Here is a 17,170-nt window from a genome sequence, read left to right on the forward strand (position 1 = left end):
AAAGATAGCTGTGGGTAGATAAGTATTTTAATGAAATATACACATTTCTAAGAATTTTGTCAGAACTGAGGCATCTGTCACAATGACCCTTACATGTGGACACTTTATGGCTGACCATTGGACTAAGAATTGATTAAAATGTTTAGTCTCTCTGATACTACTGATTCCATAATAATATAGTAGGTAACAACAGTTACAATGTGTATTGACTATTCTACCAAATGAAAATAAAACAAAAACAAACAAACAAAAACCAACCAGCAAAAACCTTCCTAAGATCAAATTTAACTTTATTCTTAAGCTTACTATACAGAGAGTTCTATAAAGACAGGCAAGGCACTGGGCGTTGGTGTCGCACGCCTTTAATCCCAGCACTCGGGAGGCAGAGGCAGGCGGATCTCTGTGAGTTCAAGGCCAGCCTGGTCTACAGAGCGAGTTCCAGGACAGCCTCCAAAACAATACAGAGAAACCCGGTATCGAAAAACCAAAAAAAAAAAAAAAAAAAAAAAAGACAGGCAAGGTGCTGGGTTTGGTAGCACATGCCTGTTTCCCTCAGAAGACTGAAGCAGAATTGTTATATTGAGGCCAGGCTCTGCTATGTGTCACATTCCAGGTCAGTGGGGTCTACATAGTGAAATACCACCTCCACTTTCCTTTAAAAGACAGTAACAACCCTGAGCAACTCATCTTGTCTCATTTAACCCTCGTTAACAACTCCATGAACCAAGTCATAAAGTTACCGTTTTACAGATGAGGAAATATGCAGAGAATAAGCAAGGGATTATAGCTAACAAATAAATAGTGGATCCAGCATTTAAACTGAGGTCTTTCTGGATGAGTGACTGTGACGTGTCGTCACTCAATCTGCATGGTTAGGAATTCAGTCCACAGAATCCCATCTCGAGGATTTCTCTTATAAAATTACTTGGGGGCTATGATTTGGGTCTAGAATGTTCCCAAAGGTCTACATGCCAAAGACCTGACCCCCTGCTGGTATTACTGAAATGTGTTAAAGACTATAGGAGGTGGAGCCTAGTGGGAGGTTTTTTAGGAATTGGAAACAAGCTTGTGAAGAGGGAGAGGGGCCCAGCTCCTTCTTTGCTCTCTTTTTATGCCCGCTCAGAAGAGAATCAGCTTTGCTTCATCACGTGATCCTAACTAATTACATGCTACCTCACTGCATGTCCCCAAGGCAAGTATGGACATCTGCCCACAGACTAACACCTTCAAAACCCTGAGCTAAAATCAAAAGGTGGCTACATCAGGTGTTAGTTACACTAATAGAATGCTGACTGCACATGGCTGAAGACGGAAGCCGAGCACTGTCAAACCTACAATCCTCATAAAGCAGGGAAACGGGAAATGCCTCACAAGTCTCTAGACAGCCAAGAAACTGTATGTCAGTGATAACATAAGAATTATATGTGTGTTACAGGAACTATGACCTGAAGTAGGATCATCTGAAACCTCTTTCAAAATCATCTTTATGCCATTTTAATGACACAAAGTCTAACAGGATCACAAAGTATGAACTCTGCTGACCAATAGAAGCCAATCCCATTTCTTTTTTAAAATTTTATTTGTTTTTATGTGTATGAACGTTTTGTCTGCATATACTTTTGTGTATCATGTGTGTGCCTGGTACCTGTGGAAGCCAGAGGAGGATACCAGATCCCCTGCGACTGGAATCATAGATACTTGTAAACTGCCATGTCAGTACTGGGAATCAAACAGGTCCTCTGGAAGAGGGGCCAGGGCTCTGAATCACTAAGTCATCTCTCCAGTGCCCAGTCTCATTTCTTAACTGAGAGAGATTTTCTTGTAATGGTAATGGCAACAGAGCTCTAGGTTATAAAGTCCTGGGTGTCAAGTGGTGAGAAATGAAACAGTTCCAGAAATAACCAAAGAAGCTGGAACCTTCACACAATAACCCAAGATCATCTCAAAGATAACAAACATTACCCATCAAGAATAGATTCACGGCAACAATAGAGGTTATCAAATTTCTGTTTAGTGACTGAGTCATTGACGTTCATGGCTGGAACACACAGCTTCCCAGCTTTGGACAGTTGGTACAGCCTGGGAATGGGAGAATTAAAGAAGAACATAAAACAATGAGACATTACAATCTACCAATGGACTGAGCATGAGAACATAAGACATAACTAATTTCATCCTACTAAAAAGATACTGAGAAACATAATGTTTCTAGAGGCTGTCCACAGTTTGGTAATAAGGCTTACATTCAAAAAAATCATGTAGAGAAAATATTTTATCCAACTAAATTTCAAGCTCTTAAATGAAAAACTTTTAATTCCATATCAATATTTTTTACTTTACTTTTTTATAGGCAAGGCTTCTGCTTTGTGACTGGGTCTCACTGTGTAGCTCTGACTGGCCTGGAACTTACTATGTAGACCAGGTTGGCCTTGAACTCAGAGATCCACTGGCCTCTACTGGCATCAAAGGCATGTACCCATTACAAGACTGAGATTTTAAAAAACTTTTTGTTTTTATGTGTATGAGTGCTCACTTGAATGTATGCATACATAACACATGTGTATCTGGTGCCCGTGGAGGCCAGAAGAGGGTGTTGGGTCCTCTAGAACTCAAGTTGCAGATGTTGTGAGATTCCAGGTAGGTACTGGAACCAAACCCAGGTTCTTTGAAAGTGTAGTAAGGGCTCTTAGCCATTGAGCAGTCTCTCCAAGATGCATATAAATTTTATATCCCTTTTAATGATAAAAGAAGCAATTTGCGAGCTGGAGAAGTGACTTGGCAGTTGAGAGTATATTTTCTGCTTCTCCAGAAGGTTCACATTGGATCCCACCAAGTGGCTTACAATTACCTGTAACTCCAGCTTTGTGAAACTTATTTTTTTAATTAAAAAATTTATTTATTTTTTACATTTAACACTCTCTTCTGGCCTTGATGGTCACCCACAAACAGCATGCATTCACACAAAACACACATGCATACATATAAATAAAAACATATAAATAAATCTTAAAAATAGTTACGAAAGAACTAATTTTAAATATTTTCAAAATCCAGCATAATCCTACTACTTTTTTTTCTTATTTTTTATTACTTTTTTTAGAAAAGAGCTTGCTTCACATGTCAATCAATCCCAGCTCCCTCATAATCCTACTACTTTACGGTAATGACGTTTACTTCTCAGTAGTTTTAAGCTCAACAATAACATAGAAACTCATTAATTACATAGCTATATAAATGAGTCTAAAACTTATCTCCATTAAAAAGGAGAAGTATTTGTCTTATTAGAAATTCATGGCCAGGCGGTGGTGGCGCACGCCTTTAATCCCAGCACTCGAGAGGCAGAGGCAGGCAGATTTCTGTGATTTCTAGGCCGGGCTGGACCGACAGCCTCCAAAACAATACAGAGAGACTCTGTCTCGTAAAACCAAAAGAAAAAAAGAAAAAGAAATTCGTTCCTAGGGCTAGTGAGGTGGTTCGGTGGGTAAAGGCTCCCGTCAAACCTGATGATCCGAGTTCAATCTGAGGAGCCCATGTGATGAGAGGAAAGACCCGATTTACAGTTTTCCTTTCTGGCATCCACATTTGTGACATGCTAGTGAGCGCGCACGTACACACACACACACACACACACTTTAAAAATGCAGCCCTTTCTAATTTTATTGGTGTTTTCCCTGCTTGTATGTCTGTGTTAGGGTGCTGGATCTCCTGGAACTAGAGTTATACAGTCATGAGCTGCTAAATGGGTGCTGGAAATTGAACCGGGTCTTTTGAAATAACAGCAATGCTCCTAACTGAGCCATCTCTCCAGCCCCAAGCTTCACTTTCATGTAATCAAAAGGATGAGAAAACAGTAAAGTGGTTTGCTTTGAACTGATTTCCCTAAAAGTTTATTTCACACTTTAAAATTCTTTATGGGTGAATAAGACTAACAGAAATGATTCTGATTTTATCTAAGGAGTCACTGCTCCTTTGTGATGGGACCCAAAGTCCTTGCTGTCTGTGAGACATGGGCTCTGTGAGAGTATGAGTTTTGTATACTGTGGGTCTCTAGCATGGAACAGTACCAGGCTTCTTGTAATAATTCAACAAATATTTATTGAATGAATTAAACTTGTCCAAATAGAGCAAGCAGTCAGTGCACTGCAATAACAAGAAAACGTGAGGCCCCTACTTGCTTCTCCATCCAAGCTGTTCACTATTTTAGGTTGGTAATTTGTGTTATTAACTAAAATAAGTGCCTCGGCTTAGACACGTTCCCTTAGAGAAAGCTCCAGTTTTTAGCATAATGTGTTCTCAGGTAGGTGATTATAAGACTCTATATCTAAGCTAGGGATGACTGTTAACTCTTACCTGTGAACTCCAGTGACACTCTCCTCCACTATGCCTTTGATTTTCTTAAACATGTTGGGATACTTTTTATAAATCCAGTGAGTGAGATCTCCTCCATCATCCAGTATCTGCAACAGAAGCGTCAGGAATGTCATTTGCCTTACTAAAGGCTCAGGCTTCAGTCCTATCTCAGGGTCCTGCATCCCAGTTCCTAATTACCAGTGTATAGATACCTCAAAATTTCCATATACTCATGAAAAGCAACCTAAAGTCAGAGTTACTACAATAACCTACCAAATAAAAGAGTCATTATACTCAAAGAAAAGAGGAGAGAAAGGCCAACTATAATTCTCTCAGTCAGATGACCCTACCATATAACATATCTACCTTCCCAAACCGCATTGCAACATGAGAATTTTCTCATGGATAATCAGTTCAGGAGGCCATCAGGACCTCCAGTTCTTGAATATACTTCAGATCTTCAGAAAACTCATTTCTAACTGCTGATTTTAGTACTTTAAATAAATTCAGCTAAGGTTTAGTTTAAATAAAAGGACAGATAATTAGTCTCCCCCTCTCTCAGAACAATGGCTTTTAAAACTGAAGTTGTTAATCCTGTGCTTCTCACAAAGCACAGGCCCTCTCCCACCCAGACTCTCAGGCAGCACTGGAGGGCTTTGCCTAGCTCAACCTCTCACTCTGCACAAGCCAAATTAAAAATAACCAGGGAGCCGTGCAGCACGTAGGTGTGCACGCATGCTTCTGAGCAGCTCGTGACTATTTCAGGTTGGGATTAAAGATGAATACAATGCTGTGCCCACTACAGCTTCCATCAGCAGGGGACAGCTTCTGAGTTATAATCAGGCCCACGACAGTGGCCCTTCAGTCCTACAGGACGGTTAGAAGAGCTCATCAGGGCTTCTCTAAATCGCTACACCTCTCCTGGAGGTCTCCACAGATCAGTCATTCTCTGCTGGCATGCATTCTTCTTAAACTTCTAGAATATCAGCATTACAATATCAAAAACACCACCCTGAATCCCAGGGAACACAAACAACCAACCCCAGGTCTATCATCTGATCTTTTGCTTCTGCTCCTACTATTAATCTATTTTATCTAATTCAATCAAATCTTGCTTGAGGGTAGGTACCATGCCAAGACTCTCATTAGAACTCTTAGCCTGGCTACACATCTATAAATAGAGCCCCATAAGAACCCAAAAAGAGACCAATAATACAGATCAAGGGTAGAGTCCCTAGTTTCAATCCCACTGTTGCCCCTACCCACCCCCAAAAGGCTGGGGAGATACTTTAGTTAACGAAGTGCTTGCCTTGCGAACATCAGGACCTGAGTTTAATCCCTAGCACCCACATAAAAAGTCAGGCACAGTAGTGCAAGACCTGAAAACCCAGTGCTGGGGAGGCAGAGATGGGACCAGCGTAGTCTAACTGTGGCGTCCCAGGTCCCAGTGAGAGACCCTGTCTCAAAAAACAAGGTGAAGGCTCCCGTGGAATGACAGCTGAGGTTGTCTTCTGGCTTCCATGCATACTTGTATATACATACATACACACATACACCACCCCTCCCCAGTCTTCCTACATAAAAGAAACCAAAGAGCTTCTCTCTGCTGTTCTGTATGCATGGATTCCATGAGGTTTTCACCTGCTGCCTCTGATCCCTAGCTACAAAGAACAATAGACAAAAACCCAAGTAATTGGCAACTCTGTGGGTAAGTCCAACTATGCTCATTTACTTTTCCCTTTATTATTTATCTACTTATTGGGCTGGCTGACCACCAAGCCCTAGGGCTCTCCCTGTCTCCTCATCCCCAGTGCTGTCCTAATGAATGCCTCCTACCACACCTGGCTTTTTTCACATGGGTGCTGGGATCCTAACTCCGCTCCTCATGTCTGGGCAACAAGCCTTTACCCAGTGAACCAGCTCCCCAGCCTGACCTGGAACTCTTGATCCTCCTGTTGAGATCACAGGCGTGCATTACCACACCTGCCTTACACAGTGCTGGGGATCAAATGCAGAGCTTCATACATGCCAGGCAAATGCTCTGCCAACTGAGCTATATCCCAGCGCCTACTTTTCCCTTTAAACAAAGGTATCTGGCACAGGCCAGGAGTTGCTTTTTATAGTATTTATTTAATGATTGCAGCCTATAAATTCCCTGTGCTGTCCTACTGCAGAAAGTTCTTGACCTCAAATAATCTTCCTCTTCCTGAGGTTGGAATGTAAGGAAAGTATTGGGTCTTGGCCAAAGATGAGTTCTGTTTTCTGAGGTAAAACTATTTTGATCCTTGTAACTGTCTTTACTAACTTTCCTAGTGGCTGTGTTGGCTCCACACACTGTAAAGGCTCTCTGGGTACAACGCCACAGCCTCTCTGTATTCAAGACTATAAGATTAATTTTCTTCCCAAGAGACATGTGCCCCACCCCTATCTTCTTCATGTGTCAGTCAGCCTCCCTCCTTGTCACCTAAAATTGCTGGGATGAGCTGACTCATCTTGGAGGCACCATCATTCGCTCCTTCCTCAAATCTGCTCCATGTGACCTGTACCCAAGTGAAGCCCGAGTTTTTAGCTGTCAGCAGCAAGGAGTCTCCCCACGCCCCCTGCTGATTCTCTAATTTCTTTTTTTATTAAATTTATTTTTAATTTCATTTTATATTCCAACCAAAGTTCTCCCTCCTACCACTCAATTCTCTAATTTCTTTCTTTGTTTGTTTGTTGGTTGGTTGGTTTTACAAGACAGGGTTTCTCTGTGTAACAGCCCTGGCTGTCCTGGAACTTGCTTTGTAGATCAGGCTGGCCTTGAACTCACTGAGATCAGCCTGCCTCTGCCTCCCAAGTGCTGGGATTAAGGGCGTGTACCATCACTGCCCAACTGATTTTCTAGTTTCTTAATAAAATAATGCAGAAATGTTAATAAGGCAAGGAAATGTGTCATATTTTTATGCCTTTTTCTTTCTCTATGAATGTAATTATGATTTTAGTTTTAAGACAGTGTGTGTGCTTATTTAAATAGTGTAAATCCAGGGCTTCAAGCATGCTAAACCAGGGCTCTACCCCTGAATTATACATAACCCAGTCCTACATTTGTTTTTTTTTTAATTTTTATTCTCAGGCTGGGGACTAAACCTAGGACTTTATGCATGTCAGGCAAAAGCTCTCCCACTGAGCTACATCCACAGCCTCTCAGACTGGATCTTTTAAACAATGAAACAAAAAGTAAAGTGTAAAGGGAAACCCCTAAACCTCCTGGTCATCTTTTACAGAATAAAGAGAAGAAATGTGCACTTGGAAGTGCTCTAAGCATACTAAAAACTCAGTGTGAAGATTCCCGAGAAAGCTAAGTGCCTCAGGAGCTCCAAGGCGCCTGTGCCTTCCCATGTGTCTGTTTGCTGGTATTTGTGGCAATTGTTACTGGAGCAGCTATGAACAGCAGTAGGGGACAGAATGCATCACTTCTGCTTGTTATCCAGTCATATGTGAATGTGAACCCTGGGCAGCATTTTCACCACACTGAGCTCATCAAGACTCTGCAGTGTTAAGAAGTCCAGTATCTAGAGGTATCCTAAGTAGATTCATTGAATTTTGCTGGAAACCCAGATACATCAAACAGAAATGGGTCTATTTTCCTTCCTTCTTGTGGGAAACCCTTACCCAAGTCAGTCTCCCCGCCCCCCCACCCCCCATCCCTGCCCTTATGAGCTGCACTAAGGGAAATCTGACCCACCATGTTTGGCTGCCAGCCCTCCACATTCACACATCTGTCAATGCACCACCAAAAGTCATCTTCTGACTCCCCTTTCCAGGCAAAGACAGGAAATCCTAAAAATAATAAAAGAACAAAGAGAACCCATTAAAGGCTATAAAAGGGCCAATCCCCAAATTTTAACAAGAAAGTGCCAATTCCCGCCAATTCCTAACTTTCTCGTTTTGCTATATTTTTTTTGGATTAACTTCCATCACTGGCTAATACTGCCTTCAATCCCTTATCCACTCCTTTTCCTGTAGTGGCTATTCGGCTCTTCTTGGCTCAAAAAGGACAAGCAACAAGACTGTAAGAGTTGCTAAAAATAGGACTAACAGGAAAAAGAAGAATCCAGAAATAAGTACTTGATCCAGAGTCAAACTGTCAGTCTCATCATCTCCCAAACCCACTTGTTTTTCTTCTGTTACTCCACAGGCCTCACTGGAAAACTCTCATACTTCATCTACTCAAGTGCTTGCTCCAAATCACAGCCTAGTGAACTGTAGTGGTCATTATGCAAGCTGCTTAACTCAGCTGGTGAGAACCAAATGAATGTAAGCTCTTCTAAAGCCATTGTTTCTGTATTTATGTATTACTGAACATAGATTTATTTACTTTTGCAGCGTTGGGGAATGAAGCTAGGATTCACAGAGTACACTAAGCAAGTGCTCTATCCCTGAACTTCATCCCTACCCCTAGTTATTTATTCATTTATCATTTATTCATTTAGGAAGAGTTGAGACATGGAGTTCAGGACAGCCTCAAACTTGCAGCCATTCTCATGCCTTACCCTTCTGAGGGCTGGGGTTGCAGATGTGCCATAATTCCCAACTTTTTAAATGTTTTCATTTTGAGATAAGATTTTACCAAGCTTCCTAGGCAGGTTCTGAACTATGATCTTTCGCCTTCAACCTTCCTAATAGCTGGGATGACATGAATATGTCACCATGCCTGGCCTTAAATATGGGTTTATAAGTAAAGCCAGTCATTTTATTATCATTCATGTAGCCATGCTATCTTCTCTATCACAATATAAATTCTGAAAGTAAAGATATTTCTCATTATCATTAGAGTCAATAATCATTTGCCAAAAAGAGAAAGAAATGAATGTCTATGTAAAATTCAGTGGATATATATTTAATATTTGTATAATTTTCTATCATAGATAAACAGTACAGTTTTATAAATAAATGAAAGAGCTAATGACATGGCAAGATTGCTAGCAAAAGGAGAGATAAGTATATTCTGTAGAATTTTCTTAGAGTCTCCCAAGAGCTCAGAAGCAGTTTTGGTACTGCTACACATAGAGAAGACAGAAAGCTACAGAATCCAAATTTCTTTCTTTTGTCCTTCAAGCATTTTAGTGGATATTGTGATCAGTTAACCTGCCAGGCCACGTCCTCTCTACTGCTGAAGCAGGCACGTTAAACATCAGATCAGGATGAGCCACTTGCTGGAAAACCTTCAGGGCCACAGACTGGCTCAAGTGTTACATACTACCTTGAGTGGAGCACTGTTCACTGGTGGCCTATTAGTAAATCAACTCCAAGTGCCATAACTAGAGCATTAGACATAGGTAGCTATTTGTCAGCTATTAAACAAGAGTTAACTAGATCATGTTTGACAAAAGAAGCCCTCCAAAAGAACACATTTACCAATAATGGGATCCATTTCTTCAAAGGCAGCTGCCTTACTGTCAGCCTTCCTTAAAGACCTATATTGAAACAGTGGAACTTCTTACCACTTTCTGCTAGAGCAGCAGCCACTTCGTTGAGAGTGGAGTAGATGTTGCAGGCAGCCCATCGGCATTGTGCTCCCAGAGCACCCAGAGTTTCCATAAGCACCTGTGTTAAAGAACGGGTGATAAACAAGCCTGTGATAAACAATGGCTCGAGATTTAGTTTATCTTTTTGTTTTGTTTTCAGACAGGATCTCATGTACCCAGGCAACTCTTGTTTCCCCTACTTCCATTTCTCAAGAGTTGCAGTTATAGACTTGTGTCATCATTCCTGGCTAAGTTCTACCTTGACGATACACTACGTCAAGAATAAGTCAGGCCAGTGGTTTCTAAGCTTTATAGAACATCTTCAGTGTGTTCAACACAGGGCAGAGGAGTAAGTCCAGTAAGAGTCTATAACTTTCTCAGTAAGATTTCATTAAGAATTTCAGAGAAAATTTTTATCATTTAGGATACATGAAGCAAGAGTGTTCCAGGTAGGGCTGGAGATGCGACTCAGCTGGTAGAGTTTGCAGGAAGCCCTGGGTTGGATTTCCAGAGACTCTCCCCAGGGCTCTGATGTGGACTAGGTTTGTTTCATTTTTGGCAAAGGGAGGAAAAGGTAGCTGCATATGTAAAGGTAGAAAAAATTAGCTAATGCCTGGTGGTGGTGGTGCACACCTTTAATCCCAGCATTCAGGAAACAGAGGTAGGCCGATCTCTGTGAGTTCGAGGCCAGCCTTGTCTACAAAGTGAGTTCCAGGGCAGCCAGGGCTGTTTCACAGAGAAATTCTGTCTTGAAAAATCAAAAGAAAAATTAGCTAACATTTTAATTAAAGGTTAATTGTAGGAAAGTGTATAATTTGGAATTTTGTGTCGCTCCAACTAGACACAAGATTTCATACCCACAGGCAAGCTCCTTTCCAGGAGTACCTGTCTAAACTCACAAGGAAAACTAGTCAGGGGGCTGAGTGCACCACACTAGTCTCTCAGGGTAAGGAAAAGTCTTAAGTTACAGAAGTTTAGCAGTCATGTCTTCCAAGAGAGCCATGCAAAGACCCACGGCTTCTGGGGGAGACGAAAGCAAAACCGGGAGGGGCCACACAGACCACCCTGAGCCCAGTGTGGGATACACATTACAATCACTACTTATAATTCTAAACATCTATTACTTCTTTCTCCACAAAAGGCAAGAAAATATCTTCTGCCAGACATACTAAAAGAAGAAAAATCTGGCTGCTACAGAAGGCAGGGGGAAAGCCCTGCCTTCACAGAGGCCTGATTAATGCTGGCTGGATAAGAAGATTCAAGACTCTCATTTGCCACCACCAAGAAGGCTAGGGCAGGCCACTGAGAAGAGCCCTCTGTGGCACACTAGTGTTCAAGCAGCTGAAAGCTGAGGGCAAAGCAGACACTAGGGAAAGCCCTTTAGTAACTTACAATCAGCCTAAGTAACCTATAATCTCCAGCCCACTGCTGAGAAATGTGAAGCCTATAGTGCACAAAACAGTTCAAATTCCAGGCAATTCATAACTCTAATGGAAATGAAGACGTCATCACTCAAAGATTTCAAGACGTGAAAACAAAAGTTGGTAGTGTGTTTGCCTAGCATGCCTCAAGCACTGGATTTGATCTTCAGCAATACAGAAGTCACGTGTGGTGGCACATGTTCAAAATCCCAGCACCCAAGAGGAAGAGGCTGGAGAACTATAAGTTCAAGGTCATCCTTAGCTGTGGTGAGTTTAAGGCAGCTTGGTTTAAGTGAGACTGACTCAAAAAAAAAAAAAAACAACAACACAAAACTATGATAAAACATAACTATAACAACTGTCTATGCTATAAAAATATACACAGCATTGATAAACAGGGAATTTTAACAGAGAGAGATGGAAAGTATAAAAACAGGTCAATTACAAATGCCAGAAACAAACAAACAAAACACAACATAATAAAAAACCATATAACATACTGAGAATTCCTCCTGTCTCCAGACTGGGCACTTTCCAGACTGGGCACTTTCAAGGACACAGTCAGCCAACTTAAAGACAGAATAAAAATTACAAATTAAAATACAAAGAGAAAAGGAGAACAGGGAAAACAAAGCAAAACACACAAAAAACAAACAAACAAAAAACAGAACAGACCATCCAAGGAGAATGGGATGTTATCAGATGACTTGATACATGTCACTGAAATTCCCAAAAGCAAAAATGGAGAGAACAGGTCAAAAGAAATCCAATTAGAGTTGGATTGGACAATCATTTTCCAAAATTAATAAAAGAAGATCCAGGAACAATATCTGAGTAGTGCCAAGATCCACTGAAAGTTGCCCTTGTGAGTTCCTTTTAAAAAAATGACTGACTCCAAGGCTATGGACACACATGATAAGAGTAGATGAGTAGATCATCATGTACCAGAAGTAAGGAAACGCTCAAGGAATGAAAGAGAAGGCCAAAGACGACGGCTGGGAGACAACTCAGTCAGGAAAGTGCTAGCCTGGCAAGCACAAGGACCTGAGTTTTATCTCCAGAACCTTCCTGTCAAACAGAAACTAAAACAAACAAACAAGCAAAAACAAACCAAAGAAGCTGAAGATCCAAGATCCCTGAAGCTTGTTGACCAGCTAGCCTTGCCTACTTGGAGAGCATCAGGCTAGCGTATTTCAAAATACAAGGTGGATGGCTGCTAGGATTTTAGGAACTCAGGCATCCTTTTCCTCCGAGAACATGTAACTCAGCAAAGTCTCAGAGGAATGCAGAGGCTATCTGTTCCTAGGGAGCCGCTGCCTGCCCTTCATCTGCAAGGTGACCATGTACAAGTGTGCTGAAGGGGGGACAACTCCAAAGGGGACTGGGGTACTGGCAACACAGCTCAGTGACAGGAATACCTGTCCAGTCTGAAGAAAGCCCCAGCACTGAAAAACTAAGCAACCAACCAACCAACCAACCAACCAACCAACCAACCAACCAACCAACCAACCAGGTGTAGAGCACATGTCTGAAATCCCAGCACTCAGGAAGATGAGGCAGGAAAATCAGATGTTTGACTAATACCAACTTCATCTGCTCCATAGCAAGGTTAGCCCGGGCTGCATGAGACCTTGTCTGGAAACAAAAGGGCTGGAGAGATGGTTCAGTGGGTAAAGTGCTTGCTGTGCAGGCATGGGGACCCGAGTTCTGACCATGTGAAAGCTGGGTGCCACGGAATGCTTCTGCAAGCCCGGTGACGAGGAAATGGAGACAGGGGGATTTTTGGAGCTTGCTGGCCAGCTAGTCTAGCCAATCATTAGCTGCAGGTTCAGTGGGACCCTTTTCAAAAAATAACGTGTGATTGAAGAAGATACCCAATACCAACCTCTGGTCTCTATGAGGGAACTCATGCACCCATGCACGCACGCAGCAGAACAAAGAGATGAAGAGAGCACATGCACACTGGCTAACCTTTTGTATTGTGGCGTGTACCCATAACTCCAGCATCGGGATGTTGAGACAGGAGGATCATGAGTTCAAGACCAGCCTCAGCTACACAGCAAGTCTGAGGCCCACCTAGGCTACATAGACCCTGTCTCAGGAGAAGGGAGGGAGAAGGAAGATGACTTAGAGCTTAGAAGTCCCATAAAAGGTATTAGAGCTTTTATCAACACACCAATTTTCCTACTAGTCTCAATGTATTTGGAACTCAATACCAACTACATATTTTATGATGACTCAAAAGAAGACATACAGAGTACTGAGGGAGCACTTTCATTTGTCACAATGATTGTGGGGAGTGCTACTGTCCTTAGTGGACAGGGCCAGGGATCTGTAACAGTAAAGTATAAGACAGTCATGTACAATAAAAAAGGGCTGATCTAATAAAAACTTCAATTGTCCCAATGAAAGTTCACATGGTGAAAACCCTACTTGTAATTATTTGATCTTAGAAATTAATTCTACCTTATATACTGACAGAAGTATTTTTTATAGTTTCAATACAAATAATAGCTTTTTAGGATTGCAACAATTGTAAAAATGTAAAGAGAACGCTGACTGCCATTGTTCAAAGGTTGGAAAGAGTTGCTTTTTATTTCATAATGTCCTAAAATCAATTGAAAATGCTGCTCTAGTGCTCTGGACATAATCCCACACTGCCAGCAGGGCATGTAATACATGCCTACAATTCCGGCACTTGGGAGACAGAAGGATCAGGGATTCAAAGTTAGCCTTAGCTACAATAGCAAGTTAGAGGCCAGTATAGGCTACATGAGATACTGTCTCAAAGACAAAAAGAAGAGAAAAGAAAAGAAGAGAAGAGAAAAGGGAAGGGAAGGAAAGGAAAGGAGAAAGGAAAGGAAAGGAAAGGAGAAAGGAAAGGAAAGGAGAAAGGAAAGGAAAGGAAAGGAAAGGAAAGGAAAGGAAAGGAAAGGAAAGGAAAGGAAAGGAAAGGAAAGGAAAGGAAAGCAGGGGCTGTGGAGTTACTCAGCAGTTGAGAGCAGGGTTTGGTCTCAGCGCCCACAGACTGTGAGTGTCCCATGCTCTCTTTTGGCCTCTGCAGACACATGGTACACCTATATGCATGCAGGCAAAACACTCATTCACATAAGACAACCCCCACACGTACATTTCAATCTATATGTCAGTCCAGATATTGACTATTTTGTTATAGTGGTGCCTAAGGATTTACATATTGAAATATATTTTTATAAATTACTTTCTTTTTATTTCTCCCTATTTTAGGTTTAAAAAATTAAAGACTACATATAACATAGGTTATGGTATATATGAATTCTACCTCAGTATAACTCAGGGACACTGGAAGTATTTTTCTTATAAATAGAAAATAACTCTACTGAGTGTAGGAATCCCTGGTCTAAGCCAATCGTGGGGATTCTAGTCCCCTTTTCAGAACTAGGGGAGCAGAGGCCTGCACACATTCCATACATGGTACACCTACAGGAGACCCGCACACACTGCATACATGGTGACTTGCACACACTGCATACACGGTGACCTGCACACACTGCATACATGGAGACCTGCACACACTGCATACATGGAGACCTGCACACACTGCACATATGGAGATCTGTACACACTGCACACATGGAGACCTGCACACACCGCATACATGGTGACCTGTACACACTGCACACACGGAGACCTGCACACACTGCATACACAGAGACCTGCATACACTGCACACATGGAGACCTGCACACACTGCACACATTGAGACCTGCACACACTGCATACATGGTGACCTGCAAACACTGCATACACGGTGACCTGCACACACTGCATACATGGAGACCTGCACATATTGCATATATGGAGACCTGCACACACTGCATACATGGTGACCTGCACACACTGCATACATGATGACCTGCACATATTGCATATATAAAGACCTGCACACACTGCAGATACGGTGACCTGCACACACTGCATACATGGAGACCTGCACATATTGCATATATGGAGACCTGCACACACTGCATACATGGTGACCTGCACACACTGAATACATGATGACCTGCACATATTGCATATATAAAGACCTGCACACACTGCATACACGGTGACCTGCACACACTGCACACATAGAGACCTGCACACACTGCATACATGGTACATCAGCATGTCCTTCTCAGGGTGCCATGCTGGACTATCCTGCAGGATCTCAGCAAAGATTTTCTGGCTCTTGGGAGAGCAGAAGAAACAGTCCTTCTCCTCTTCTCGTCAGTTTGTGGTGACTGACTGCTGTAAGTGCCTTTCCATCAGCTTGAGGATGAAGTAGGCAAACTGTGGACACAGTTCCAAAGCAATCACAGGGATGACACAGGAGCCTTGTGTCCACAGCCTGCCTTCCAGATGGACATCACATAATGAATTCCTCGATGCTGAGAACGCTGGAATCAGTTTTCTCTCATCTGCTGCTGAAGGCAGACTCAGAGAGAGGTCACTGGAAAGGGCAGCGAGGAAATGTGTGGTACAGCAGTGGAAGCCTTCACTTGCTCACCTGGCAACTCATGCTCAAGCCTGAGCCTGGCTGTCCAAGCTGTATAAGCCTGGACAAATTACTAAAGTACACTGGGCCTCAGCTTCCTCGTTTATAAAATGGAAAAAGGAACACCGGCCTACATAGCATCACGTGGGTTAACGGAATCACACAGTCAGCCTGGGGCTGGGGGTGGCACGCAGTCAGTGGCTGGAACAATTACTAACTGTTACTAGGAGGAAAAGGACTCACAGCGGTCTGCGCAGTGATGTGTGTACAACCCACAATTTTGGCTCCAGCCAAGGGCTTTTCTCCTTGGGCTCTCTTCCTTAAGGCCATCAGGGCAGGCATCTCTGAAAAGGCCCAAAAGAAACACAGAATATTAAACAGAGAGAATGAGAGATAAGAGACTAAACAGAAAAATTACTCATTTAAGTTAAGACTGCTCCCTTGCTCAGCTTCTGTTAGATGAGGTTCCTCAATGTTCTCTGAGAGGCTTTCAGAGACAAACGTTCCCCAGCTTTAGTCTCTATCTGCCAATCCTTATCCAGGGCTCTCCTCTAAACGGTCAGAGTCCACCTTCCTCCCCACAGTGTGGCCTACACTCAGATTCCCTTAAAGATTCTTCAGGAGGTGGACATACTCACTCACACCTACAAATCCCAGCACAAGAGGACTGCCTCAAATGCAAGACCAGCCTAGGCTACAGAGTTGAGACCTTGTCTCAGATAGATTAATAAGCAAAAAATATGGTTTAGGACTGCACTGAAATTTGAATTTGACAACTCAGCTGACCCGGGATGTATTAATACGACAAAGTGACACAGGCGGGTAGAAAGGCATTTATTTCTTTACCTTGTTCAGCAATTTCGATTTCTCTGCGTCCAAACTCTGCCTGTTTGATGTTCTTGACACAGAAGTCACTGCTTCCTTTAGAGTTCTTTTGCTGCTTGTCCCGGGGGGATGTCTCATCGTCAGAGCTATCTGTATACGAAGCAGCTGGAACACAAAAAAAATCAATCAGGGAAAAGATTATCTTCCTCCAAAATTCCAAACCGTTGGGGCTTCACTAGTCATTAGCGCCACACACATTAGCACCGCTAGGAAGTTCCTTAATGAAACATGGAGTTGTACCACTCATCGCCTATGCAAGGTGCTCTCAACACTTAGGGCAGCTGAGAGAGCTGCGAAAGGCATTCTCCCTGGGAAGCATTCATTTGGGATCTAGCGCTAACTTTTCCTTTGGAACACAGAGAGGTGTAATACTTGATTGAATATGCAAAGAGAGGGAAGTTGCCCCACAAAAGCCACAGGTTAAAGTTCCTAAGCAAGCCAGTCATTAACCCACGGATTTCTAGCCTCATAACACCCCTCTGCCTGCT

The 17,170-nt window shown here is 42.5% G+C and overlaps 1 protein-coding gene across 1 annotated transcript in view; it reads right to left on the minus strand.

Annotated features, from left to right (window-relative positions):
* Positions 1-17,170, minus strand: part of Ahcyl2 (adenosylhomocysteinase like 2) — a 154,543-nt gene that overhangs the window by 25,119 nt on the left and 112,254 nt on the right. The window contains 6 exon segments of the mRNA XM_040728740.1: positions 1,963-2,079; positions 4,351-4,457; positions 8,075-8,169; positions 9,834-9,936; positions 16,041-16,141; positions 16,644-16,787. Of these exon segments, the coding sequence (XP_040584674.1) occupies positions 1,963-2,079; positions 4,351-4,457; positions 8,075-8,169; positions 9,834-9,936; positions 16,041-16,141; positions 16,644-16,787 (667 nt within the window).

The sequence above is a fragment of the Mesocricetus auratus genome, unplaced genomic scaffold (genome assembly GCF_017639785.1).
Source record: "Mesocricetus auratus isolate SY011 unplaced genomic scaffold, BCM_Maur_2.0 Super-Scaffold_100019, whole genome shotgun sequence".
Classification (NCBI taxonomy): Eukaryota; Metazoa; Chordata; class Mammalia; order Rodentia; family Cricetidae; genus Mesocricetus; species Mesocricetus auratus.